This window comes from Centroberyx affinis, unplaced genomic scaffold (genome assembly GCF_046629955.1).
Source record: "Centroberyx affinis isolate AG114_WGS23_722 - 3 ecotype Tasmania unplaced genomic scaffold, CSIRO-AGI_Caff_v1 ptg002362l_1, whole genome shotgun sequence".
NCBI lineage: Eukaryota > Metazoa > Chordata > Actinopteri > Beryciformes > Berycidae > Centroberyx > Centroberyx affinis.
Genome location: NW_027280622.1, coordinates 140,782 through 167,500, shown reverse-complemented (window position 1 = coordinate 167,500; position 26,719 = coordinate 140,782). Strand labels below are relative to the sequence as shown.

Below are 26,719 nucleotides of genomic sequence, written 5' to 3'. Positions count from 1 at the left end.
GACCAGTGGTTCTCAACGTGGGGTTCGGGGACCACTAGGGGTCCTTGAGGGGGTTCCAGGGGGTCCACAGCAAATTCATGAATTGTTAAATTTGAGCATTATTTAATTTACAAGACGTTAACACAATTAGACACAAAAATCATATCTAACCATAAAAATATTCTCAGATTTGGGTCCAAGAGACAAAATCTGATCAAATGGGGGTCCGTGGCCCTAATGTGGACTAAATTAGGGGTCCTTGATGTGAAAAATCTTGAGAATCACTGAGTTAGACAAATAATTCAAATTTTTATAATGTTGACATTTTCATGTGTACTCACAGAGAGGATCGACAGCCTTGATGGGCGTCTTGGTCGCCAAATAGTCGCTCCTGCCGAACTGGTTTTCTGCAGCCACTCTGAACATGTACTGGATGCCTTCCATCAGGTACATGGCCATCAGACTCAGCTTCTTATTGGCTGCAGAGACGGGCACCCACTTCTCAGCGGCCACATCCTTCTTCTCCACCACATAGTGGGAGATGACGGCACCGCCGTTGTCCTCAGGAGCCTTCCAAGTGAGGTAGGCGGACTCACTGGTCACCTCAGAGATCACCAGGTCTCTGGGAGGAGAGGGCTTGTCTGGTGGAAACATATGTTCATGAGGGTTAGATCAAAGAAAATAGTGTGGTATCATTTGAGCCTGGGTTTAATTCAATTTTCTTCAAAATTCAAATATAGAAAAATCCAACCTATTGAATAATAACTGCGAATGAATGCCCATTTCTTATTAAATGGATTGTGGTACCTTTTAAAATTTAAGTTAAAATTGATTGACCGCAGCTTGAGAATCACATTGTCAGAACATAGCTTATTACTATGGCAAGTCTTGAGTGAATACAGTATCACATCTTGTCTCGGTGGAGGTTTCACTCACTCAGGACGAGCACGGCAACAGTGGCCGATTTCTTTCCGGCGGCGTTCTCTGCGGTGATGGTGTAGTTGCCGGAGTCGGGGCGGACACACTTGGGGATGAAGAGCTTGCTGCCGGTGGCGGTGACGGCGATGGTGTTGTGGGACGGAGGGTCTCCGTCGTTCTTCTTCCAGCTGACGGTGGGAGTCGGCACGCCTTTGATGGTCGCGCTCAGGGTGATGTCAGTGCCCAGCATGGCCAGGTGGTCCCGGGACATGTTGGCGTCCAGCAGCAGCTCTGGTGCCTCTGTGGAGGGAAAAGGGGATAATACATTTTGAAAATTGAATTCAGCAGATGTAAACAAAAATTTTGATATGACTGATAATTACCCTTACAGATATTCTCATTTCCAATATGAAAATAACATTTTTCACCTGTGAATCGTCTCTTTGGATGTGAAATTAAGTTTCCACATGTTAAACTATTATTGCCAAATGGAAGGTAATGGGAGATGAAAACGTGAAAAAATATGTGGAAAAAAAACTTGTTTCACCGTCTGAATTAAAAACTGTCACTTGAAAAAAATGGTTCACATATGAAAACCAAAAAGCATTCACATGTAGGTTTTCATGTGACATTTTTGTTGTATGAGTATAATAAGTATAAGAAAGAATAAAAATAAGAAATCCAACCCCTTACCCAGTCTGTCGTGGACTTTGATGTTCTGTTTAACGTAGGCAGGCTCAGATTTGCCCGCGGCGTTGACGGTGTAGATCCTGAAGGTGTACTCCTGTCCGTCAGTCAGACCCGTCACAACGTAGTGCAGGTCGGGGCACTGCTCCGGAGACTCGTTGGCCTGGATCCACTCCACCGAGCCGGGCTTCTGGTACTCCACCAGGTAACCGAAGATCCTGCCCTTGCCGTCGTGGCGGGGCATCTGCCACTTCAGACTGACTGAGTCCTTGGTCTTGTCGTAGGCCTCAGGAGTCACTGGAGGGCTGGGAGGCACTGTGAGCAGAAGACCAGGAAACACGTTTAACAAGACAAGAGGCACTTGAGCTGCCTCATGTCCTGACAAAACCACCATGATATACTAAACATAACCAGTTATGCTGATGAAGCTAATTAATGCATTAATTGGCAAATATTTCTGTCAGCATACTTGTTTTCACATAACACATGGGTGGTATTAATATTAACACTAGCTTAAATCATTAAGGAGTTACAGTAGTTTAGAGAAAAACAGTTTTTCCTTAATTAATATGCAGATTTATGCAGCAAGTGGATCCAAAATCTAATGAAATGAAGTTTCTATCATGTATTGTTCTGGACTTATTGTGTTCACAAGAATATATCTACACACAGACAGACAGACAGACGCGACCATGACGACATAAAAATACAAATCATTCATCTGAACTAAACCTTTGGTCATAAATAACTAAGAAAGGTTTTATTAAGGTTTAATTCATGCATTTGCAAATACAACAGTATATGCAATAATTTAGAAGAAGAAATCACAAACAGAGAAGGGGATGGCAGGCTAATATTACAGTCTAGTCTCAAGACCTGCTTCTCCCTTTTCATCGCTGGAAGAGAATATCACTATGGATAATAATGATACAGTTTCCATGGTTGTATGAGTTTGTCTGAGGTGTCACACACTGACCGATGGGATCTTTAGCCAGGATGGGTTTGGAGGGAGGGCTGGGGTCTCCGGTTCCGAGCTCGTTCTCGGCCATCACCCTGAACTCGTACTCGCACCCCTCCACCAGGTCCTGCACCCTGAACTGGGTTGCGGGGTACAGCGGGTCCCTGGTGGCGCGGGACCACCTCTTGGCGGACGGCTCCTTCTTCTCCAGGATGTAGTTGGTGATGGGCTTGCCCCCGTCGCGAGGCCGGGTCCACAGCACCAGGGCGTTGGTGCCGTACACCTCTCTGACCGTGGGCATCTCGGGCGCCTCGGGGACTCCTGCAGGAACCACAGCAGAACACCAACACTGTTATAACACCAACACTGTTATAACACCAACACTGTTATAACACCAACACTGTTATAACACCAACACTGTTATAACACCAACACTGTTATAACACCAACACTGTCATAACACCAACACTGTTATAACACCAACACTGTTATAACACCAACACTGTCATAACACCAACACTGTTATAACACCAACACTGTTATAACACCAACACTGTCATAACACCAACACTGTCATAACACCAACACTGTTATAACACCAACACGCTCTTTTAAGAGAAGACTTAAAAGTTGACATTTCTTTTTACTGCTGTTTTTAACTATGGAAGGTCTTTTGACTTAACACACTAATCTTGGGTTTTTTAGAGCAAATGTCTCTGTCCTCTGCATGTGTGCATGTGTATGTATGTTTTTATGTATGATGACATGTATGTTCTTATTTTATTTTATTATACATGTATTTCTCTTTGCTTTGTGAAGCACATTGTGTTGCTGTTTTTTATGTAATGTGCTAAACAAATAACATTTACCTTGACTTTTAGCAAATGCAAACATTTTTTGATGTGCAAGTGCAGACAGTGTGCAGTACTTTTAAAATGGCCGAAGTGAATACGGTAAAAACCAGAAAATTTATATATACAAAAATGCAGAAACAGAAAAAGGTGACCCAAGATGTATCTGACTAAAAATAAATTCTAATTCATTTGATCAAAAATTCATTTCATCAAATGAATTTGGGAGAAATGAAGCAAGTGAAAAACAAATGTGTGTAGTTTGTGCTATGCACACAGAGTGTATTGCCATTTGAACAGAGGCGGCAGTGTGAGTCTGCAGCAGAACGTACTGAACAGATCCTTGGCTCTCATCTCCTCTGACTCCAGAGGGTCGCTGATGCCGTACATGTTCTCAGCAGAAATCCTCATGATGTACTCCCTGCCCTCCGTCAGCTTGGGGATCTGTGGAGAAACAGCGACAGAAACATTGTTATATCGTTTTGATTCATTTATCCATCTCTGCACCGTACCAAGATCTGCTTACATCTGGCTGAGACTCAGCTCATCACCACCGCTGCCGTCACACCAGTGTTCATTTTGTCAACGGAAATTTTCACGATAGTGAAAGTATTCGTTGACGTCATTTTATTTCATGACTAAATTGTAACGACAACATAAATGAAAAAAATGAAAACAAAAATTACGACGAAACCTCTGTTCATTATGCCCTGATGAGTAAAGACGAGACAAAATAGTCGGCTCTGTCTGGGTGGACAACCTCAAAGCATTGGTTGTTTTCCTTTTTAACCAATCATTTATCTGAAAGTGCAAGTCAAATTCTCACTGCCCCTGGTGAGCGAGTGAGCGAGAGACAGAGAGAGAGAGAGAGAGAGCGAGAGAGAGAGCGTGCAGAGCAGTTAGTGGCTGAGCGAATCAATGCGCTACACGCAGTTCTGCAATTAAAGAGTGGAAAAAAAATCTATTGTGGCGGGCCGCAACATTGTATTGCACTTTTTCTAGCAAACTTTAGGCATTCATTTTTATATGATATATGAAAGACGTACGGTGAGTCAGTAACACATTCTCAGCCTAGATGAGTAAACACATAGTTCAAGGTATGCTGACTTCTCATTGGAATTTTTACAGCCAGGAGAAATATCCTTCAGCAAAATCCATTACAGTATCATGAAACTGTCTGAGAAAATTATGACTAAAATTAGACTAAAATTAGACTAAAATTAGACTAAATGACTAAAATGACTAAAACAAAACAAAAAAAAGACTAAAATGTGACTTTAAACCAACTACAATTTTCAGTCAGCGACTAAGACTAAAACTAAATTTAAAATTCTTGTCAAAATTCACACTGCATCACACTTTGGCGTCTTCTAGGTGTGACACGACACCTGGCCTGAGCAGGATCTACAAATCATCTGGACCCACCTTGCATGTGGTCTTGGAGGAGGCGGAGGTGACGGTGGTCCACATGTCTCTGTTGATGTCTCTCTTCTCAATGATGTAGTTGGAGACACTGGTTCCTCCGTCGTCCAGAGGAGGTTTCCAGGAGATCACCATGTACTCCCTGTGCACCTCGTCAAACACCACGGGGCCCACGGGAGGCGTGGGACGGTCTGCGGGGGAAAACCAAAAGGGGGTTCTGAGTGAGATTCTCAAATTTAGAATGATGAAAAATGTCTTCGTGATATGATCTTCGAAGAATGGTTGAATAGTTCCCAGTGAATATCGAATAGTATTTTTGCTTGAAATGCCCATCCCTACCTGGTAGAAAAGTTTGAAAAGTATCTACTTTGTGAAAACAGGAGGTATGGCCAGGCTATTTGTAATTTCCGAGTTTCTAATATCACGTTTTGTTTGAATGTAAAAACACAAGCATTGTTGAGAATAGAAAGAAGTACCTGCCAAAATACTTTGTAAACCATCCATCTATGTTTAAACTTATTATCGCAGACAGATAAACCAAGGATAGTATGTAAACTGGGTGCATTTTTGAGTAATGTTCTGCCTCTCTTTAAATGACTTAATTTCTGCTTAAGATCTATTCTGGTTGTTAACCATTGTACTGCTGTTTTGTTTTGTGTTTGTACTCCATACCACGATGTGTGGTCTAGAGTAAATAAAATCTGAATCTGAATCTGAATCTGAGGTCGGACCACATACCGACGACGGTGATGTTGCAGACTCCCTTCCTGGACCCGGTGCTGTTCTCCACCACCACCACGTATCGCCCGCTGTGCCCGCGCTCGGCCTTCATCAGACCCAGGGACATGGTGGTCAGCGTGTTCTTGAACATGATGTGCTTGTCGGCCTTCAGCTCCTCGTCGTCCCTGTACCACACGATGGAGGGCGAGGGCTTGCCGGTGTAGCGGCCCTGCAGCAGGCAGCTCTCGCCCACGCGGATGATGATCTTATCGCGGAAGTCCAGCTCGATGGTCGGCGGCTCTGGAGGACGGAGGAAGAAGCAGAAGTTAGCAGCGATACTCTAAGGGATTTGATTAGGGTCATCTGGTGTTTCTATTTTTCACTTTTCTATGTCCACAGAAGACAGACTCTTGTGGCAGGGGGGACTCTTATGAATAGGGATGGGAGGATATCGTGATAAAAACACTCAAGATAATTTTATCTTGGTGAATTTCCATTATTGGGATAATTGTGAATATCCTCACAAGTGACTTGAAAAAGCTTGGGGAATGCTTGGATATCAGGTTGATAGGTAGATTCTTTCTATTAATAGATTATTTTCTCTCATTGTGATTACCTGCTGGGTGTTGGCGAGAGTCTGAATCTGACCTTGTTTGCTTTTCACTAAAAAGGATGTTCACAAAAAAAAGATATGTGTCCTATGATGCAATAAAAATATTTGTTTCTTAACAAAATGTAAGGTAAAGTGATTCCAGTATGTTTTAGTACCATTTTAAGAGTTTTAAGCATATTTTGATGATTATCGGGATAATATCGTGAATCGCAATTATTTTGGCCAGGAATAATCGTGACATGAAATGTTCATATCGTCCCATGCCTACTTATGAATGACCTGTAATGAAGAACTCAGTACTGAAACGAGCTAAAAGTCCTCACCCAGTTCATTCTTGCAGGTGATGGGCTTGGTGGAGAAGGAAGGCTTGCTGGGTCCGATCTCGTTGACGGCCATGACCCTGAACTCGTAGGTGTCTCCTTCCCTCAGACCGTCCAGGGTGTACCTCCTCTCCATCAGCGTCTCCTTGGTCAGCCTGGTGAACTTGTCCTTGCCGATCATACGCGCCTCGAGGATGTACATGGTGACCTCTGAGCCGCCGTCAAACTTCGGCGCCTTCCAGGTGAGGCTGATGTAATCCTTGGTGACGGCGGTGACCTCCAGGTCCTCGGGGCGGTCGGGCACAGCTAGGGGAGCACAGACACACCGTGGTCATTTATCTGTTGTGACTCGTTTAGTTTTACGAGAAATTTTACTGTTGTCGGATGATGTTGATTTTAAGTTAAGTTGATTTTCTATGCAAGTTAAGATGATAGACAACAGCTTTTAGTTAAGAAAATAAAAATCAGTAACGTGATTTGGATAGTCCAATGTTGATACTCCACAATTTGTGACCTTGGTATTATAAGGTTCTATCTGACCTTTTTGTCAAAACTGAGTTAGTCGCATGAACCTATTCTATGAGTGCCTGTTGACATATGTGTGGTGTTATTTTTTGAAAATAATGATTTTGAGTCTGTAATTTCTAAAACAAAAGGACCCATCTCCATTTAACTCAATGGATGCTGAAAACTTTGAAGCTCAATATCTCAGAACTATCCTGAAGGCAGATAGAACCATATTTTTTTTTATTTTATTTATTTATCCTTTATTTAACCAGGTGAGTCCCATTGAGATCGAAATCTCTTTTTCAAGGGAGGCCTGGGGCAGGTCAAAAGCAGCAGCCAATACACAACAATGACAAAGAGCAACAAGACAAAGACACAACAATAAATAACATAATAATAATATATACAGTAAGTACAACAACTGTATCACATTATGCAATATCCATTTACCGTGATAATATATATATATATATTAGCGTGATTTAGCGTTATAATTCTAAGCTCACAAATTATCACGTGACTAAAAGTAGATGTTCAAAAAATTATTTGGTGCCTATTTGGTGCATTCTCTACAGATTAAACCCAACCCTAACCCTAGATTAACCCTAGCCCAGACACTGAATTTCTGTACACTTATCACACAATTATGAGTAGCACTTGAAACTCAGTAGACTGTTTAGTGACACATTAGTCACTTGATAGGAATTTGACTTACTGATAGGATCCTTGACAGTGATCTCAGCAGCGGTCTGGATGAAGGGTCCCAGGCCGATGGCGTTCTCGGCGGCCACCCTGAAGAAGTAGGCCTTTCCTACGATCAGCCCGTGAGCCACGGCGCTGTGTCTGGTGACGGAGAAGGACAGCGAGGTCCAGGCCTTACGCTCGGCCTCGCGCTTCTCGATGACGTAGTTGGTGATGGCGGAGCCGCCGTCGTCCTCGGGGAAGAACCAGTTCAGCTTGCAGGAGTCGCTGGTCAGGTTCGCGGCGGTGAAGGGAATGCCCACAGGCCCGGGGACATCTGAGGCAGAACACAGCAAGTCACTCAACTGTTGCCCTGGACATGATGCTTTGTCCAATGGCTTCAGAGAAGTCAGACTCATTTAGACTAAAAGGAAGCTGAATAAGAACTTTCAATTGCTATGTTTTTTTTGGATAGTTTACAGTGAAGAGAGACAAGAAAGGGAGAGATTAGAGAATGGAGTGAAATGCAACAAAGGTCCGTGGCTGGATTCAAAACCCCCAAATTGTGGTTACATGGTACGCACCTCGGCAAACTGAGCCACCAGGACGCCCCAGAACTTCTAAATATCAGGACCCATATTCTGCGATACCACTCAACCATTTTTGTCTCATCTTGACATCGGGCCACTAACGAAAGGAATCCCTCACCCAAAACTTCAACGGTGATGTTCTTCTTCTTCTCTCCTCCGGCGTTCTTGGCGGTCAGGGAGTAGACTCCCTGGTGTTTCCTGGTGCAGGGCTTGATGACCAGAGAGGAGCTGATGCCGGTCGTCTCCACCTTGGACTCGAAAGGCAGCGCAGCTCCGTCTCTGTTCCAGGTGATCTCCGGGGCCGGCTGGCCCGACACATAGGCGATGATACGGATCACTCCGCCGGCGTGGACCACCATCCTCTCCTTCACCGAGGCGTCCAGGTCCACCTCAGGAGCAACTGGAGGAAGGACAGGCAGTATGGTCATTATAGAAGAGCTATGCTGATCAACCGGGCTCAATTAATTTGTGGTATAAACTTCACAAAGATGCATATTTAATCATATGCCCAAATCAAATGGTTAACCAGCATCACGCTCCTCCATAGAGATCGCATTGTTGCGAGATTGATGCTGATTTTATGCACACTGCAAAACAAGAACATCCATCTTAACAAGTCATTCAGTCTCATATTCAGCCTTCAAATCTTATTTTTCGTAAACCAAGAAAAAAATTCTGCCAGTGAGGAGCGATAACTCCACCTGTTTCCACTGCAGCTTCACTTGATTTGCATTGGAAACACGTGACATCTATATCTATATCTATTCAAATGGCGGCCATTTTGAACACTCGGGGTGGGAAATGCTACCTGGAAGAGCGAGTCCAAGATAGATCATACAAACATTTATCATTTCACATTCTCCACTAAAATACATATTTGAAATGAATGGAACGCAAGAATCCAGAGGGATATGTTTACATTTTAATATATTTAGTCCATTATCGCTAACTAGCTAGAGTCCAGCTTAGGTAGCTAGCTAGTAGCTTACTAACTAGCTAGTAAGCTAACAAATTTCCCTGCTAAATTAAAAAGTTGTTGTGGTGGTTGTTCTCAAAATTGCTAGCTAATTTAGTAACTCTTAGGTTTATCTGTATTTTGTGCTCATTTATGTGTTTAAGTAGCCTAATCCTACTTTTATATAGGCTATGTGTGACTAAATTACTTGTTTAGATGAAGAGTTTTTGCAGTGTACACCAGAAACAGAATACACGACTCTTCTGCAGGGTGTTATGAGAAGACGTAAGAGCGACTCACTGGTTCTTTTTTTCTCAAAGCTTTTTACTGATTTTGCACCAGTGTTGTAGACAACAAACAGTGACATATCCAAGATGTATGAGTGAACTGGTTTCTGATTTGACAGACAAGACATAAAAGCAATATGCAAGAATAACAAGAACATGAACCAACCCTCAGCTCTATCAACTCCTACCCAAACTTCACATACTCATTAACCCTTCCCACCCAAATTCCCAAATTCCTCTCACTGGCTATGGGAAAGTAAATATTGACTCACTGGTTCTGTCGTTGACCTCGAGCGCCTCAGGAACTTCCCCTGGCTCGCTGTTTCCAGCAGCGTTGAAGGCGATCACCCTGAACCTGTAGTGTCCGCCGGTCTTCAGACCGGTGATCACAAACCTGGTGCCTCTCACCTCCTTCTCCTTGGCCTGCAAACAACAAACACACTTCAAGAGTCTGCATCGAAGACAAAAATACTTTTATGAAACCCCAGATTTTTTTACTTAGCTTGATTGAGCTTTGTTAGATTTCTGTTCGTTTGTTTGTCAGTTAGTCACACTGTAACATTGACTTTGTGCCGCTAGGGGGAGACATTGACAATGAATGGGGACACAAGTTAAAGTTAACAGTTATTTTCTAACTTCATCTAGGGAGTTTTTCCTTGCTACTGTGCTGATGCCTGTTTAGTACTGCGCTAATGCTCTTTGGGGATCAAGACTGCGTCTGTATTTATTTTGTTGTTTATTATTCTTTTATTTCATTCCCATGTTTATGTTCAAGCACTTTGTGACATCTTGATGTTAAAAGGGCTTTATAAAATAAACTTGATTGACGTATGTGATACACTGCTGTATTTATTGTGTTATTGTAGTTATTGTCCAGTTGTTGGACTGTTGTTCTGTTATTGCATCATCACTGCACTACCACTGTGCCTCAGTGTTCACTACTTATATCATATTACCACTTACCTACTGTGCAATACCATGTATCACTTATCATTTAGCATTTATATTATTCATAACACTCACGCTCCTGCTGTTGTATGTTATATTGTATATTGTATTATAAATTGTATTGTAGTGTACATTGTGTAATGTACGGATTGTATTTATTGCGTATTGTAGTTCTTATATTTTGTACTGTATTGAGTAAAAACAGGACAATTACAGTTACTACATTTCAAGATATAACTTGTAAGCCTAATTCTGAGGAGAGTAGGCAACAGAAGTATATGGTCAATCTGTCCTTTCATTGTTCCATACCAAAATGCTTCTACAATTTCACTCATATTTCAAGTTCACTCAGCAATCACTGACTGACCCAAGAACTACATCACTGGTGGGGGACAACATGTTTACTATTTGCTTGTTATTTAATGGTATAATAAGAATGTGTTGGACTATTTTGTTTCTCCTCACCTTGACCCAGGCCTCGGTTCCTTCCTCCTTGTACTCCACCAAGTAACCCAGGATCTTAGAGCCTCCGTCCTTCAGAGGAGGGATCCACTCCAGGTCCACGGTGGACTTGGTCCAGTCGGACACCTTGGGAGTGGGAGGGGCGGGGGGAGCTGCGGGGGGGGGGAGACAGAGAGATGCTTAGTGTCACGGCCGATGAGTTGATGTTTCACCACACCGACAAAGGATGTGCACAGGAAAATGTGGAAGACAGGGTTCATTTCAGTATCTAACTCTATCCTTACAGGTGGGGTCTCTGGCGAAGGTGGGGTCAGTGGGGTCACTGGCAGGTCCGGGTCCGGCGGCGTTGATGGCTGTGACTCTGAACAGGTACTGGGCGCCCTCGATGAGTCCCGTCACCACATGGGACACTCCCAACGCCATGGGACGGATCGGGTCGCGGGTCACGCGAGCCCAGCGCTTGGACGTGGTCTCCTTGCGCTCCAGCCAGTAGCCGGTGATCGGGGTGCCGCCGTCGTCCTCCGGCTCCTCCCAGTTGACCGTCATGGTGTCCATGGTGATGCTGGAGAGAGTCGGCTTCTCGCACTTGCCGGGCACAGCTGGAGGACGGACACACACAACGGGAGAAGGTCAGAATAGTGTTTGGAGAGTTTGTTAAATGACTTATGAAACTAATGTCTAAAAAGGTAACATTGATTCATTGGTAACACTTTACTAACTAACCCTTAATTAACAGTTAACTAATGTGTCTGGTAATCATTTACTAATGGTGTTCATGTTAACTAAGGTATTAATTTATACATTATTTAATAGTCATCTTTATAAACTATTAAATAATGTATAAATTAATACCTTAGTTAACATGAACACCATTAGTAAATTACACATTAGTTAACTGTTAATTAAGGGTTATTTAATGCTTATTAAGCATTAACTAACTAACTTAAACTAACTTAACTTAGTGACCCTTATTGTAAAGTGTTATTATTTCTCCCTGCTGATATTCAACAGATTCTCAGTTGATGAAGTTGATCAGCACTTGATTCCCTGTATAGTCTTATTAAGCATTAACTAACCCTTAACTTAGTGACCCTTATTGTAAAGTGTTACCCAAATATCAAATATCATTCAAATACAATACACACTCCATAGTTTGAGTAAGTTGACTCACTGTACAGGTTCCTGGCCACCTCCGGCTCGCTGTCCAGAGGATCTCCGACTCCGTACTTGTTCTGGGCCATGATGCGGAACACGTACTCGTGTCCCTCCATCAGACTCTCCACGGTCCAGATCCTGTCCTTGGGCTCGTTGGTCACGGGGACCCAGGTGTTCCGGTTGGCCACGCGCCTCCAGATGACGTAGTTGGTGACCTTGGAGCCGCCGTCGTCTTTCGGCGGCAGCCAGGACAGCGTGATCTTCTCCGCTCCGATCTCCTCGAACTTAATGGGAGCGGAGGGGGGTCCGGGACGGCCTGTACAGGGGGAACACAACAACGATGATTTTTGGATGTACTGCTTTTTTCCTCTAAAGTTCAGTGTTTTTGGTTAAGCACTCCAATCAGGTCTATTTTGCCTGATGCGCTCTTCTACCTCCACTCTTATTAACGGAAACCTGTTGGCTTTTTAACTGCCCAACATGGACTAGCCAGTGAGTAAAGGCTTTTTAATAATTTATCACCAGAGAGTTGCCTCGGTATTTCTCTTGAACATACAGGTTGTCCTGGCAGTTTATCACGTTCATGCTCTGGAGTCGTACCCAGAACGTTCAGCCTCATCTCCTTGGAGGCCTTGCCCAGGCTGTTGGAGGCCACCAGGGTGTACAGGCCTGTGTCCGGCCTCTTGCCCTGCTGGATCAGCAGGGTGCAGCTGTCGTCGGACACGATCTTGTTGATGTGTTCGTCGTACTGAACCTCCACCTTGTCGTCCGACTTGTGAGGAGGAGCCTTGTACCAGGTGAGGGTGGGGAACGGACAGCCGCGGATCTTAGCCACGATGCTGATGTCGGCTCCCTGCTCCACCTCCATGAACTCCTTCAGCTCGATGGAAGGAGCACCTGGGAGACGGGCGAGGACATGAGAAGATTATACGAGAGGTTTTTGATTACTTCTTCTATTTTAGGACATCTACAAAAAAAGGAATCCACTCCTGAGATGAACTTGTGCATTTTTATGAAGAAAAAAAAGGTCCAGTTCATCGTCTTACATGTCTGGTCTTGGATGAGGATCGGTCCTGCGGTAGAGGAAGGTCTGCTGGCTCCGGCGTCGTTGTGAGCTTTCACTCTGAACTCATACTCGTCTCCCTCCGTCAGATCCTCCACCTTGAAGCTGGTGGTGTCCACGTCTCTCCTGTTGCACCTGCAATTCACAATTCAGACATTGAGCCGACGCCTTTGTCCAGAGAGGCTTTCAACACGAGTCAGTATCTGTCTCCCCGTGTCTGTCTGTCTGTCTCCCTGACTGCAAGAAGCCCAGGAAAAAACAACACAATGCAGAAAACTAGAGGTTTAGGTGAAGGATCGCTAAGAGCAAAGTTAGGAAAATATATGAGACCATGTTTTTAGAACAGACTTTACCAAAGGATTGAACGATGAGATTCCATGGCATGTCATGCTCTAAGGAGCTTTGGGATCAAATAGACCTGCTTATGGTGCACTCAAGATACAAGTATTTCATATGATTGCACAGTTTCGAATGACTTATGAAAGCTGCAAGGCCGATGTTTTCATTCATTAGATATGCAATTTCTGTAAATATTTTTGTAAATAGACATAAGTATGTGACGTGGTGTCTCACTTGTTCCTGTTTTTCTTTTCTTTTTCTTATGTGTGGACTATAATGCGACAGATTGTACACACGTCACTGTCAATTATTGAGAGACACTCCCACAGGAGAATAATTGTCCCACACCTGTGCACACAGAATGGGCGGAGCATTATCTATTTAAGATCATTGTTGTAAGAATTGTTTAAAACACTCTTGACAAAGGTCCAGAGGGACCAAAACGTTAGTATGATCAATAAATTGTGATGCTGAGCAAGAGCAGTGTGCAGGATCTTCTTTTCTCAAGACAGAATTTACAAAATGCTCAAATAATCAAATCAAATAAAAGCACACATTATGCTCATAAAATAAATTAAAACAAGAAGCACAAGAAGATAAAAGATAAGAATCAAGGGTAAAAGCAAAATCCCTGAGAATGACGCAGGATGGCTTGGGGCCATCAGCGCCCCCCTCAGGCCAATCAGTGCAATTTAAATAAAAAATGCCAGAATGGACCAACGAGACGCATCGTTCCCTTTAGTCTCGTCAAAATCTGATCAGTGGCGTCAGATATTATATATCAGATTATATATCAGATATATCAGATATTGTGCATGACGGACAGACTGATAGTCCCTCCCCCGACTTCATTGTGGAGGACAATAATATAAAAGCAAGTCTCTAAAGATAGGTCCTAAGAAGTGATTTAAATAAGTGATGCGTACCTCCTCCAGGACTCCTTCTGGCTGCCGCTGGCGTCCCAGCAGAGCAGCTCCACGCTGTAGTGCGTGACGGGGGAGCCGCCGTCGTTCTTGGGAGCCTTCCAGGTCAGAGACACCGTTCCCTTCCTCACGTCCTGGATCTTCAGCCTGGTCGGAGGATCGGGAGGATCTGGAGACGCACCGGGAAACGTGAGGAGTCAATTTGGTGAGCGGAAGATTAGCAGTAGAGTTTTATTTTTAGAGTCTGTTTGTATGTTGACAAGGATCCTCTCCTTGTGGAATGACCAGGAAGAGAGTTAGTCTTCAAAATAACATTTATGATTTTATGATGATTGTAACTGTATCGGTGGGTATCCTTTACAAAATTGCCTTTTATTGTTAACAGTCAGACAGGTTTTTGTGTAAAAACATTACAAAAGCATGGTAGTGAAATGAAGTCACATGTTTCCTCCGATAAGATGAAAGTTAGTTAATGTCCATGGGGAATAGGACACAGCAAAAAATGTATATAAATAAGGGGCATGTAAACATAACACTACTTACGGATGGGATCTCTGGCCTTGGTCCTCTGGATGGTCTCGACATAAGGTCCGAACCCGAAGCGGTTTTCGGCCCGGATGCGGAACAGATACTCCTGTCCGTCGATCAGGTCCGGAACCACCAGGGACTGAGCCGCACAGGCCGGGTTCACCTGGGAGAGGAAGAAGGCTTGTGTTATTATACGACACGACGCGCATTTATATTGTATTTATTTTTCACCGATGGTAGGTGACCCTTACAGACTGGCAGGGGAAGTTGATTCTGATGTCATCAGTATCCCTTTTTTTATTCATTATCAAGGTCCTCCAGAAACCTCACATCTACAAATTTTAACATTAATTTCTCCTTGTGTTAGTGACTGACCTTGGTCCAGGCCTTGCCCTCCGCAGTCTTCCTCTCGATGAAGTAGCTCTTGACTCTCTCTCCTCCGTCGTTCTCTGGAGGTTTCCAGCTCAGCCTGCAGGTTCCTCTGGTGATGTCACTGACCTTCAGGTCCTTAGGGGGTCCGGGCAGGTCTGGAGATCAGCACAGAACACTCACTAAGGATTTATTCTTCTACACTTTATTTATTTATTTTTTTAACAGATTTTTTACTCAACACACATAATACAGAGAACATACAACTTGGAGGAGATGCATATACAATTACACTTGTTATAACTTATATTCTTTTCATGTCTGTTCTGAACATTGTTATGAACTAATTCTTCTTCATTGGTAATAATAATTTTCTACATAAACATAAACATGAGCGGCACATATCAAACACCGCACCACTCGTACCACCACTGAATTAACAATACAGTAACTGTAGTATTAACCTGACATACTTTGTGGCTTATACCTGAGAAAGAAAAAAACAAGTGTAATAGGAATAAAATAAGAATGAAAATAAATACAATGAAATAAATAAAAGTAAGAATAGGATTTTGTATTAATGTTGACCATCTTTCAGCAAACCTGTCTGTTCTCAGCTGTAATCTTGCTGTGATTTTCTCCACCTTCTACACTTTAAAGTGATAATCCATAAGATCCTTGTTTTTTTTTGTATGAAATGGCGAGAGTTGCGAAAGTTTAAAAAATGTTCTTCAGTGTGATTGGTCGGTGACTCACCCATCACGTTGACCCGGACCTTCACCACCTTGTGACCGGCGGCGCTCTCGGCGTTGATGATGTAACGGCCGGTGTGGCTCAGCTTGCTCTCCGGGATGAGGACCACCGAGGTCGAGTCCGTGGAGTGGATCTGGGAGCGATGACAGATGATTTAGAAAGTGTTAAACACACTGTCAAATGTTAAAAAGTGAGTCCTTAATGTATATTGTATTTCATTGTACCTGTTAAATGAATAAATACATTTATGAAAAAAAAAAAAAAAGTCTATAAATCATTGTTTTCCTCAGCTTCTGAAAAGGTTGGAAAAGTAATGTTTCCATCAGAATGTTTTCATCCCAACCTCTGGATCATTCATATACAGTTGGTCTCCTTGAGTATGTTTACATGCACACTAATAATTCAATCTTAAATACTAGAAATTGTCATGTTAATGCCTTTATCTAATTAACTTAATGGGAGCAAGGTGATAATCAGAGTGAGCAGAGCCCAGTTAAAACACTTTGATTTCTGCTCAGTCTTTACATTTATTGGGGCAGGTGAAGCCCTCAGTCAGATTTCTTTTTTTTTTATTGACATTCAAACAAACAAACATTTCCACTAAATGTATTTCAGACACTGTATGTATATATCACATATTCATGTTTGTCACAAATCCCACTTTTCAGAAAAAAACACACACAGAAAAAGAAAAAAAAGAAAAAAAAACTATGTACAATTAGGGAGTGATCTTTTCTTTACAACACAATCATCGATCCGTGAAAATAAAATCAGGCCCATGGGGAGAATCCTTGTTTTTCAAACCGTGCAGGTCAAAGGTCACCAGGCACAGTCACCTGGATGCTGGATTTACCAAGCAAACAGCACAGAGTGACGCATTACAGTAAACACACTCACTGAAATAGCGAGCTGTGGAGTTTGTAAGAAATAAAATGAATACTGTGTTTTTTTATATGAATAACACACTGTGTTGTTTTGTTCTTTGTTCTCAGAGTAGAGTGTCTTTTTTTCTCTACATACCATGGTGAGGTCATCAGTGCATGTGAGCGTGCACGTGTGCTATATATGGTTATGAGATGATTTTGAGTGTTTCTTACAGGTGAATAATAGTTGATGCTATTCATACGTGTTTCCATGTGTCCCATATTAGGTTTTTGTCTTTGAGTTAAGAAATCTGAACTGTGGGTTTGTCTTTATGCAGAGATTTATGTTGTTGTTTACTCTAGTGTATGAGAGCGAGTGTGTTGAGCTTCACTTCTTTGTCACTTCTCTGTTAAACACTGATCTGGAACACTGAACTGAACCATGCATGAATAAAGGACTTCACAGAAGACTCTTGAACTCTTTGCTCATTCATTTTGACCCACAAGGGTGAAGCTTATTTTTTCCCCCTGCAGGTTCAGGCGGAGCTTCTCACCTCCGAGTCGACCGGCAGGGTGTGAAGCTCGTTCTTCTTCTCCGTCTCGGCGGTGCCGTCGAAGGTCCAGGTGACCTTGGGAACGGGACGTCCCGTGATGGTGGCGGGGATCCTGACGGCGGTTCCGGCTCTGCAGTTCAGCAGATCGTGAGCGCTGACGTCCAGAGTGACCGTCGGCTCAACTGGAGGACAGACACACACACACACACACACACACACACACACACACACACACACACACACACACACACACACGTTGATGTTACGTTTCTAAATAATTTGTTGCTTTTGAGCGTTTAGTGCAGACACTATTCTGCTTTTATATGTTTTGAGATACAGCTGAACAATGAATAAAAAAAACCACACACATCTAGTTTTTTTTTTTTTAACAAAATCACTTTTCTTTAAACAATTTTAAAGTTCTAAAAACTGTATTAAGAAAAACTTGTGATGATATGTTGCAGTTTAAGTCGCAATTGCAATATTCTCTGAACAATATAGAACTGAATGGGACAAAAGATGGATAGCTGAAGTCTTTGGGGTTTGTTTTTGTTTGTTTTGTGTTTTGTGTTTTGTGTTGTATATTGTTGTTTTTTATGGTATTTTAAAATGTATGCAGGGTTGTATGTGAGTGTATTTTTTGTAAGTGTATCTATTTGTATTAATGTAAATTCTGCTTCTATTCAGTTGTTAACTGTGAGCAAGAATACTAATAAACTCAAACTCAAACCCAAACTCATTCTGTCAAATCACAATCAGATTTGTTGTCAGAATGTTTCAGCTGTAGTGAGTCTGGGGGTTTTGTCAGCACAGTGTGTTTGATGGTGAACTCACTCAGGATGTCCTGGACCAGGATGTCGGCGGTCTTGGCGGGTTCGGAGTTTCCGGCCGCGTTGACGGCGTAGATCCTGAACTTGCACTTCTTGCCCTCCTTCAGGTCGGGGACGGTGATCTCGGTGGTCGGGTGGAGCTTATCGGCGGGGTTCACCCTCCTCCAGTCGGGCGTGCCCTCCTCGTGGACCTCGATGATGTAACCCTTCACCGGGCTGCCGCCGTCTTTGTCCGGCGGGCTCCAGGTGAGAGTGATGCTGCTCTTGGTCTTGTCTTTAACCTCGGGGGAACCGGGGCAGCTGGGCGGGTCTGGGGGGGGGGGGGGCAGGGGTAAAGATTAAGCATCCAAAATGTAGAACTGGGTGTTTCATATATTCATCATATATTATGTCATGCAATAATTCCATAGATACTATTATTAAATCTGAGTGTGTTAACCAGAGGTGGAAAGTAACTGAGTACATTTACTCAAATACTGTACTTAAGTACAATTTTGAGGTACTTGTACCAATTCGTGCTACTTTATACTTCTACTCCACTACATTTCAGAGGGAAATATTGTACTTCTTACTCCACTACCTTTATTTGATAACTTAAGTTACTAGTTACTTTGCAGATTCAGATTATTAATACAAAATATCATCAACTAACATAATATAATTGTGACGTATTATTATAGATTACTGTAAGATACCCAGCAGTATATAAAGTAGTGGAAATCAGCCCCACCTTTTCAGCTGCAACATTAAAGTGATGCTTACACATTAATGCATCAATAATTATAATTCAATAATATAATATATACTGTATTATTCTGAAATGGGCCATTCTGCATAATGAGTACTTTTACTTTTGTTGCTTTAAGTACATTTTCATGCTAATACTTTTGTACTTTTACTTAAGTAACATTTTGAATGCAGGACTTTTACTTGTAACAGAGTATTTTTATACTGTGGTATTTCTACTTTTACTTAAGTAAAAGATCTGAGTACTTCTTCCTCCACTGGTGTTAACCAAGTTCTGCTGACTTTGGTTAAGATAATCAGATTAAGGTGTTTATATTTCAGTAGTTGGAGTTTTTGCCTTAATTGGGTTAAAATCTCATTATCAGTGTGCATGTAAACATACTCATTCGTCCAAAACTAAGGAACTGAACAATAGTTCAACCCTTCGTCAGCAACTAGAAGACGTCAAAGAGCTGAGACTCACTGCTTGGATCCACGGCGAAGCGGCACTCTGTGGACTCGCTGTGCGGTCCGATTCCCGCGGCGTTGCAGGCCGACACTCTGAACTGGTACTCCGTTCCCTCGATGAGCCGCAGCACGGTGTACTGCAGGCCCTTCACCGCCGGCTTGGTGACCGGAGCCCTGTTGACCCGGCCCCAGTACACCGCTCCCCGCTCCCTCTTCTCCAGCCAGTAGCCCTGGATGGTGGAGCCCCCGTTGTCCAGAGGCGGGTCCCAGGTCAGGGTCATGGTGGTCGCCGTGCCCGAGACGATCTTGGGGTTGCGCGGCGGTCCGGGGAGACCGAACGGATCCTGCAGCTGGACCTTCTCCGAGTCGCAGCCGTCGCTCACGCCGTACTTGTTCACCGCCTTGATCCTGAACTGGAACGTGCCTTTGTTGAACAGTTTGTAGACCTGAAGGGAAGAAGACGGGTTTCAATTATTACTTTACTCTGGCCATCACGTTTTGTTTTGGGTTTTTTTTAGCAGTAGCTACATAGCAGAATGCAAACGTGAGAAATAAAGTGTAAAATAGAATAAAAATAAATTAATAAAATAAAATGAATCAAATTAAATAACAGACACATATCATGATAAACAGAAATATATAAACAAATGAGCAAACAAATTTGTGAGGAATTTGTTACGGAATTATGGTCATTAAAAAAGGTAATTAAAAAAGTGTTAATTTTACATGAACATACTGAAAAACACAATTTCCACTGCAGTGAATCTTTAAAGAAAAAAAAAAATCACGATCACGTTTTTTTGACGTTCGTTACGTGTTTTTTCCCGGTATTTTTTTGAAGGTATGTGAGATGTACACTACCAGTCTCAAGTTTTTAGGTGACTTACCCCGTATCTTCTGTCGATCAGGTTGATGGTCAGCACCTCGAAGTCTGACTTCTTCTTGCTGGCGTCTCTGCGCTCCACGATGTAGTTGGTGATCTCGCTGCCTCCGTTGTCCTCCGGGGCGTCCCAGGTCAGGTAGCAGGAGTCCGCCTTGATGTCGGAGACCACGATGTTCCTGGGAGGGAGGGGCCGGTCTGCGGGGAGGACACACAACACGGTTCTCATAACGTCCGTCTCAGGAGGTTTAGGTAAACAGCAGAGATCAGATGAAATAGATTTTCTCTGAACGCAGAAACATGAGACACACAACAGGTAGACAGCAGAATAAAGATGTTCCAATACCATTTTTTTTCTTCCCGATACCGATTCCAATACCTGAACTACTGAGTACCGATCCGATACCAGTGCGTTAAAAAAAAAAATATATATGTACAGTATTATTACTATTTTTTAACAGCTGTATACTACTAATGCTGTATGGATGTGATATGATTGCTATCATTGCTGTATGGCCTGGCTCAGGTTAAACCCTTTGTAAAACATGAACAAATACATACAGAGAATGAATACCATAGAACACTCTTTTATTATCTAGTTTGACAGTTTGATAGTTTATCTAGTTTGATAACTGAAAAAGAACATAAATAAATAAATCTAGGAATAAATAACAATTCCTTTAATAAATTGTTAAAGTGCAGGAAAACTACTTTAAAGTAGATTTTTTTCGGGGCTAATAAATTACATGATATCGGATCGGTGCATAGACTCGCGTACTCGCCAATACCCGATCCAGCACTTTAGGCTGTGTCAGAGGTGTTGGAACAACTCTACAGCAGAGATGCAGGAGGACTGATGTGCTCACCCAGGATCTCCACCCGGATCACGTGCTGGGCTTTGCCGTAGCAGTTCTCGGCCAGCAGCTTGTAGTTGCCCTTGTCCTGTCTGATGGTCTCAGGAATGGCGATCTTGGTTCTCTGGGTGGTTCTGTTCACCTGGTGGAACCGACACACGAGACGTTTTATTTGTCATGTGCTTCTCATTGAGGAACAATGTCAAATTCCAAAAAGAAGCACTTTTAATTGATGTTTTTTACTATTTCTGAGGTGAAGACATGTCCAGCCAAGGTTGACCAATAAAATCCAATTATTTTCTAATAATGAAAAATGTGCATAAAAGATAACAAAAAACAACAACAATAATAATATGTTTGTAAAAAAAAAAAAAAGTATTATTTCATAAAGAATCCAATTGGTTCTCACCTCCTCGGTCTCCATCGTCATCTTCTCCCCATCAGGCTTTTCCATCTCCACATCGTCCTTCATCCACTGCAGCGTGGGCAGAGGAAGACCAACCACCTCCGCCGGGATGTCGATGGCCGCTCCTTTCTTCACCATGATGGTGTTGCTCTTGAAGAACTTCAAGATCGTAATCGCTGGAGGAACTGTGGACACAAACCATCAGGTCAGAACTACTGTTGTGAGAAAACTATGGTAATTGTGTAATTCTAAATCTGTGCTAATACTACATATTATATTTGCACCAATGTGTAAAGCCAGTGTCCACCAGGTTTCCCTTTTTTTCCTAGCATGGCATAAGGAGGAGGGCAAGGCCTGTGAGAGTTTAAAATGGATTTGAAGGCTCAGCTGTTGGAACAAAGATGGCCGACACACACATGAAGACATAGTGACTGTATGTGTGTGTGTGTGTGTCCCATACTCTCATCGTCCTGGATCTTGACGGCGATGGGCTTGGACGGGTCTCCGTCCCCGACCTCGTTCACGGCCTTGACGCGGAACTCGTACTCCTGGCCCTCCGACAGGTTCTCCACGGTGCCGAAGCACTCCGGGAAGATCTTGCGGTTGGCGACCTCGAACTCGTTGCTGTCGGACCTCATCTTCTCCACGTAGTATCCCCGGATGGGGCTGCCCCCGTCGGTGCGAGGCGGCAGCCAGGCCAGGGTGACGGAGCTCTTCCCTCGGTCGGTGTAGTGGAGCTTCTCGGGAGCGGAGGGGGTTCCTGGTGGAGAACAGAACGGACAGAACCTTAAGGTCTAAGCTCCGGTTCTGCTTTCTTCTAGATGTTTCCGTCAAAGCAAATAAAAGCTGTTTTACAAAACCTCATATTACTGAATATTGTCTATATATTGTGTATATATTTTTAATTCTGTACATTTTGGTAATTTGATAGGGTAACACTTCACAATAAGGGTACATTAACATTACATTACATTACAATTAACAGTTAACTAATGTGTCTGGTAATAATTTACTAATGGTGTTCATGTTAACTAAAGTATTAATTTATACATTATTTAATAGTTTATAAAGATGGCTATTAAATAATGTATAAATTAATACTTTAGTTAACATGAACACCATTAGTAAATGATTACCAGACACATTAGTTAACTGTTAATTAAGGGTTTTTTAATGCTTATTAAGCATGAACTAACCCTTAATTAATGTTCCCTTATTGTAAGTGTTACCTTTGATAGATTTGAACTTTTAAACATACCTCTGTACTAGGCTTGGGCGGATATAGTATAGTATAGTATAGTATAGTATAGTATATTAAAATAGACATAGTTGTAGTGAAAAATGTGTAATTTTGTTTCAGGTGGGTTTCCCTTTTCCACAATCAGCCTGTTTTCCTGGAATGGCAGGAATGATTACGTTTTGGATATCGCCCAAGCCTTCTCTGTATTTTAACTCACAATGCACATTTGAAGTGTCACATATAACGCCATGTTGGACGCCATGTTGGACGCCATGTTGGACGCCACGTTGGACGCCATGTTGGACGCCACGTTGGACGCCATGTTGGACAGTGTAGGTGTCATGACGTCTCCTACCTTTAGGATCCACAGCCATGATGGGTCCCAGGTCGGCCGGGGCCCCGTCTCCGTACTTGTTCCTGGCGACGACCCTGAAGTCGTACTCCTCGCCCACCAGCAGGCCCTGGACGTCACACTTGCAGGACGCCGTCTCGATGGGCTGGCGGAACAGCTTCATCTTGGCGTCCTTCCTCAGGACCTCGTAGCCGATGATGTCGCTGCCGCCGTTGTCCAGCGGGTCGGCCCAGGTCAGCGTGATGTTCTTCTTGGTCACCACCACGGTCTTCAGGTCCACCACTGGTCCTGGGACGTCTGGACACACACACACACACACATGTTGGTTCATTATGTAGCTTCTTACTGATACTACCAAACAAGTAAATATGTTAACTCGTAAGCTAGCTAGCTTTCTTGGAAATCTAGGGAAGAATATATTGAAGTTGTTAAGAAAACCAGGCTGTTCCTGACTCAAAAACACCTAAGAAGTTTGTATTTATCTCCAAAATGTCAACTTTTCAGGAACTAAGAAATAAGCCTTGTTTATAGCTTGCTGGCCTTGCATTTCTGACATCATCCAATAGGCTTTGAAAGGGATTCATAAGCCCAAGAGGTCGTAGAATTTTCTCAACCAATAAAAGAATATATAAAATTAAGTGAAAACATGAAAATCACCAAAATTGGAGTTACAAGGTTGTATACAGCGACACGTATGAGATTTACTGCCTGAGACGCTGTAACACTTCAACACTGTGTTTGATCTTAGTTAAATCCAGCAGCCACTGACCCATGACGTCCACTCTGGTCTCCGCGGTCTTGGTTCCGCTGCTGTTGGTTCCGGCGATCTGGTACTTTCCGTGATCCGCCCTCACGGCCTTCTTGATGAACAGAGTGCTGTTCTTGCCCTCCGTCTCGATCATCATCCTCTCCTTGTCGGTCTCGGCGTCGTCTTTGGTCCACTTGACCTCGGGCTGCGGCCGGCCCGTCACCACGGCCGGGAGCCTCAGAGGCTCGCCGGCCTTGATCATCACGCCGTTCCTCACGGAGGCGTCGAAGTCCACAGCGGGAGAGACTGCAGGACGCGACCGGGGGAACAGTCATGTAGCGTCAGGTAACGTAACTCTGAAATACTCTCACTGAAATCTAATGATCATGACAGACAATATACTTTCCTTTTTGTCAATCGAGTTCTTTAGAAACACGTAGGGATTTTGTAGGTCGAGACATTAGCATTTTTAGGATCTATTGTCTATAAATAATATAGGTAACACTTTACAATAAGGGTCACTAAGTTAAGGGTTAGTTAATGCTTATTAAGCATTAACTAACCCTTAATTAATGTGCCCTTATTGTAAAGTGTTACCCAATATACTTTCCTTTTTGTCAATCAAGTTCTTTAGAAACAAGTATGGATTTTGTAGGTTGATACATTAGCATTTTTAGGCTCTATTGTCTATAAATAATATATATGGAAAATTGTTACATTTTTTATGCAAAATACAATATACAGGAGCCAGAAAAAAACAATCAAATGAAGAAAAGAGGAGTGTCTGCTCACTATTTCAGTGCTCCCAAAAAGTGAAAAGTATTGAAGTGTAACCGTGACAGACTTCTGATCCGTGTTTGGCTGAAACATTATTGTCACAGTTTTATTTCAATAAATTCCACTTTTTGGGAGAATTTAAACGTTCCTCTTTTCTCCATATAAACAATATATAATCACGCAATATGACTCAAAGATCAGATTGCTCTGAATTCAATTGTGCGTGACAACAAGCCCAAAAAAAACATTGTTATGATCTGTTTCACCTTAATAAATTCTATTGAATGATAATACTTGATGACTGTGCTTCCCGCCCAGCTGATGCTGAGCTGGGTCCGTACCTTGAGGCTCTTTGACGGTGACCGGCTCGGTCACGCCGGGCGCTCCGGGGCCGGCGTCGTTGATAGCGATGACTCTGATGTAATAGTCGGTTCCCTCCGTCAGCCCGGTCACAGTGTAGGTCAGCTCCTTACACCTGAACTCTGTGCTGCGGGTCCAGTCCTTCTCTCCGGCCACCACCTGCAAGGGGGAAAGAAGACTTTTTATTTCCCAGGTCTGAGGCACAGAGAGAAATTCCTTCAGTCAGCAAACAGTTCAGAGGCACAGCAAAAAAAACATCCATCTTTTAGTCTTACATTCAGCCTTCAAATGCAGTTTCATAGGAATTTTCCAGAAATGAGTGTCAGTCTGTCTGAATAAGGCAGATCCCTGCACTGCTATCAAAAAAATTATACTTGATTCTACAAAATTCTTGAAACAAGTTGATTTGCATTGGAAACAAGGGGAATGATCAAACCCCACTGGCAGATTTTTTCACTCGTTTTAAGAAAATTAGGCTTGTTAAGATGGAGATTCTTTGCAGTGTGACATGTGACCAGTGTCTCCAACACCTGACCCAAAGCAGGTTGGATGTGCCTTCCTCTACTCCTCATAATAATCCTGTCCGGTTGCTGTAGCTCTGATCCAGGATGTCAGTACCTTCTCCACATGGTAGCCCAGGATGTCTCCTCCTCCGTTGTAGAGAGGGGGGATCCAGGCCACGATGACCGAGTCCTTCCCGGTGTCCACAATCCTTGGAGTGGGGGGGCCAGGAGGCACTGGGGGGGGGGGGGGGGGCAGGGGACAAAATTAATATTTCTGATCATGTTTAAAGAGGTGAGAGCAGTGAGAACAGCAGGCTGGCATTTGGCTGCACTGGTATCAATAATGTTATCTGACAAATGTTTTGCATTCAGCAGCTTGGCTCATGCATACAACTGTTTCTGTAAATGCTTCTGTGTGGCATTTGGGAGAAATTTTTGGCATTTTTTAAAATACACAGATTTGCCTGTGGGGGGGGGGGGGGGCGGCTACAGTATTTGTTTGTTTGTCCATGTGCCATACACAATATGTCAGACACCACAGATCAGATTTGGTGAAACCTGGGTAAATCTCACCACTGCACTCCTGGAGTAATACTAAAATTACGGGTCAAAACAAGGTGACATATTTGTTGCTGATTGGCTATGAGGAGGTCAGCTGAGGTTTACTGTTCTCATCTGGTCAGTGGCTTGATGCTCGGTCTCCTTCATGGTGTCCGTGATCAAATAAAACCGAGCGACACGGCTGCTGCACGCTGACCTCGGACAGGAGTTCGGCCTCAAGCGAAAGCAAAACTCACGGATGGCGTCCATGGCGACGGTGCGGTCCGTGGGCTCGCTGAACGGCCCGGGCCCGGCCAGGTTCTCGGCACACACCCTGAAGATGTAGGTGAGTCCCTCCATCAGGCCGGTGATCTTCACCTCCAGGGAGTTGAGCAGCGCCCGGTTCACTCGGGTCCAGTGCTTGCTGTTCACCTCCTTCCTCTCGATCCAGTAGCCCAGGATGGGGCTGCCGTTGTCCTTGGGCTCGTGCCAGGAGATGTGAGCGCTGCTGGCCGTCACCTCGTGGACCCGGGGGGTGTTGGGAGCGTCAGGGGGATCTGGGGGGGGGGGGGGGGGGGGGGGGATGTGGG

The 26,719-nt window shown here is 43.4% G+C and overlaps 1 protein-coding gene across 1 annotated transcript in view; it reads right to left on the bottom strand.

The window, feature by feature from the left end:
* Positions 1-26,719, bottom strand: part of LOC139655949 (titin-like) — a 225,562-nt gene that overhangs the window by 74,452 nt on the left and 124,391 nt on the right. The window contains 32 exon segments of the mRNA XM_071533376.1: positions 321-620; positions 916-1,197; positions 1,591-1,899; positions 2,561-2,863; positions 3,726-3,837; positions 4,819-5,006; positions 5,554-5,835; positions 6,472-6,774; positions 7,691-7,993; positions 8,365-8,646; positions 9,761-9,911; positions 10,902-11,050; positions 11,183-11,497; positions 12,070-12,369; positions 12,654-12,950; positions 13,100-13,251; positions 14,382-14,547; positions 14,922-15,069; positions 15,282-15,433; positions 16,032-16,161; positions 17,446-17,627; positions 18,280-18,585; positions 19,486-19,915; positions 20,357-20,547; positions 21,216-21,345; positions 21,613-21,794; positions 22,070-22,369; positions 23,205-23,498; positions 23,971-24,255; positions 25,068-25,245; positions 25,705-25,823; positions 26,387-26,686. Of these exon segments, the coding sequence (XP_071389477.1) occupies positions 321-620; positions 916-1,197; positions 1,591-1,899; positions 2,561-2,863; positions 3,726-3,837; positions 4,819-5,006; positions 5,554-5,835; positions 6,472-6,774; positions 7,691-7,993; positions 8,365-8,646; positions 9,761-9,911; positions 10,902-11,050; positions 11,183-11,497; positions 12,070-12,369; positions 12,654-12,950; positions 13,100-13,251; positions 14,382-14,547; positions 14,922-15,069; positions 15,282-15,433; positions 16,032-16,161; positions 17,446-17,627; positions 18,280-18,585; positions 19,486-19,915; positions 20,357-20,547; positions 21,216-21,345; positions 21,613-21,794; positions 22,070-22,369; positions 23,205-23,498; positions 23,971-24,255; positions 25,068-25,245; positions 25,705-25,823; positions 26,387-26,686 (7,521 nt within the window).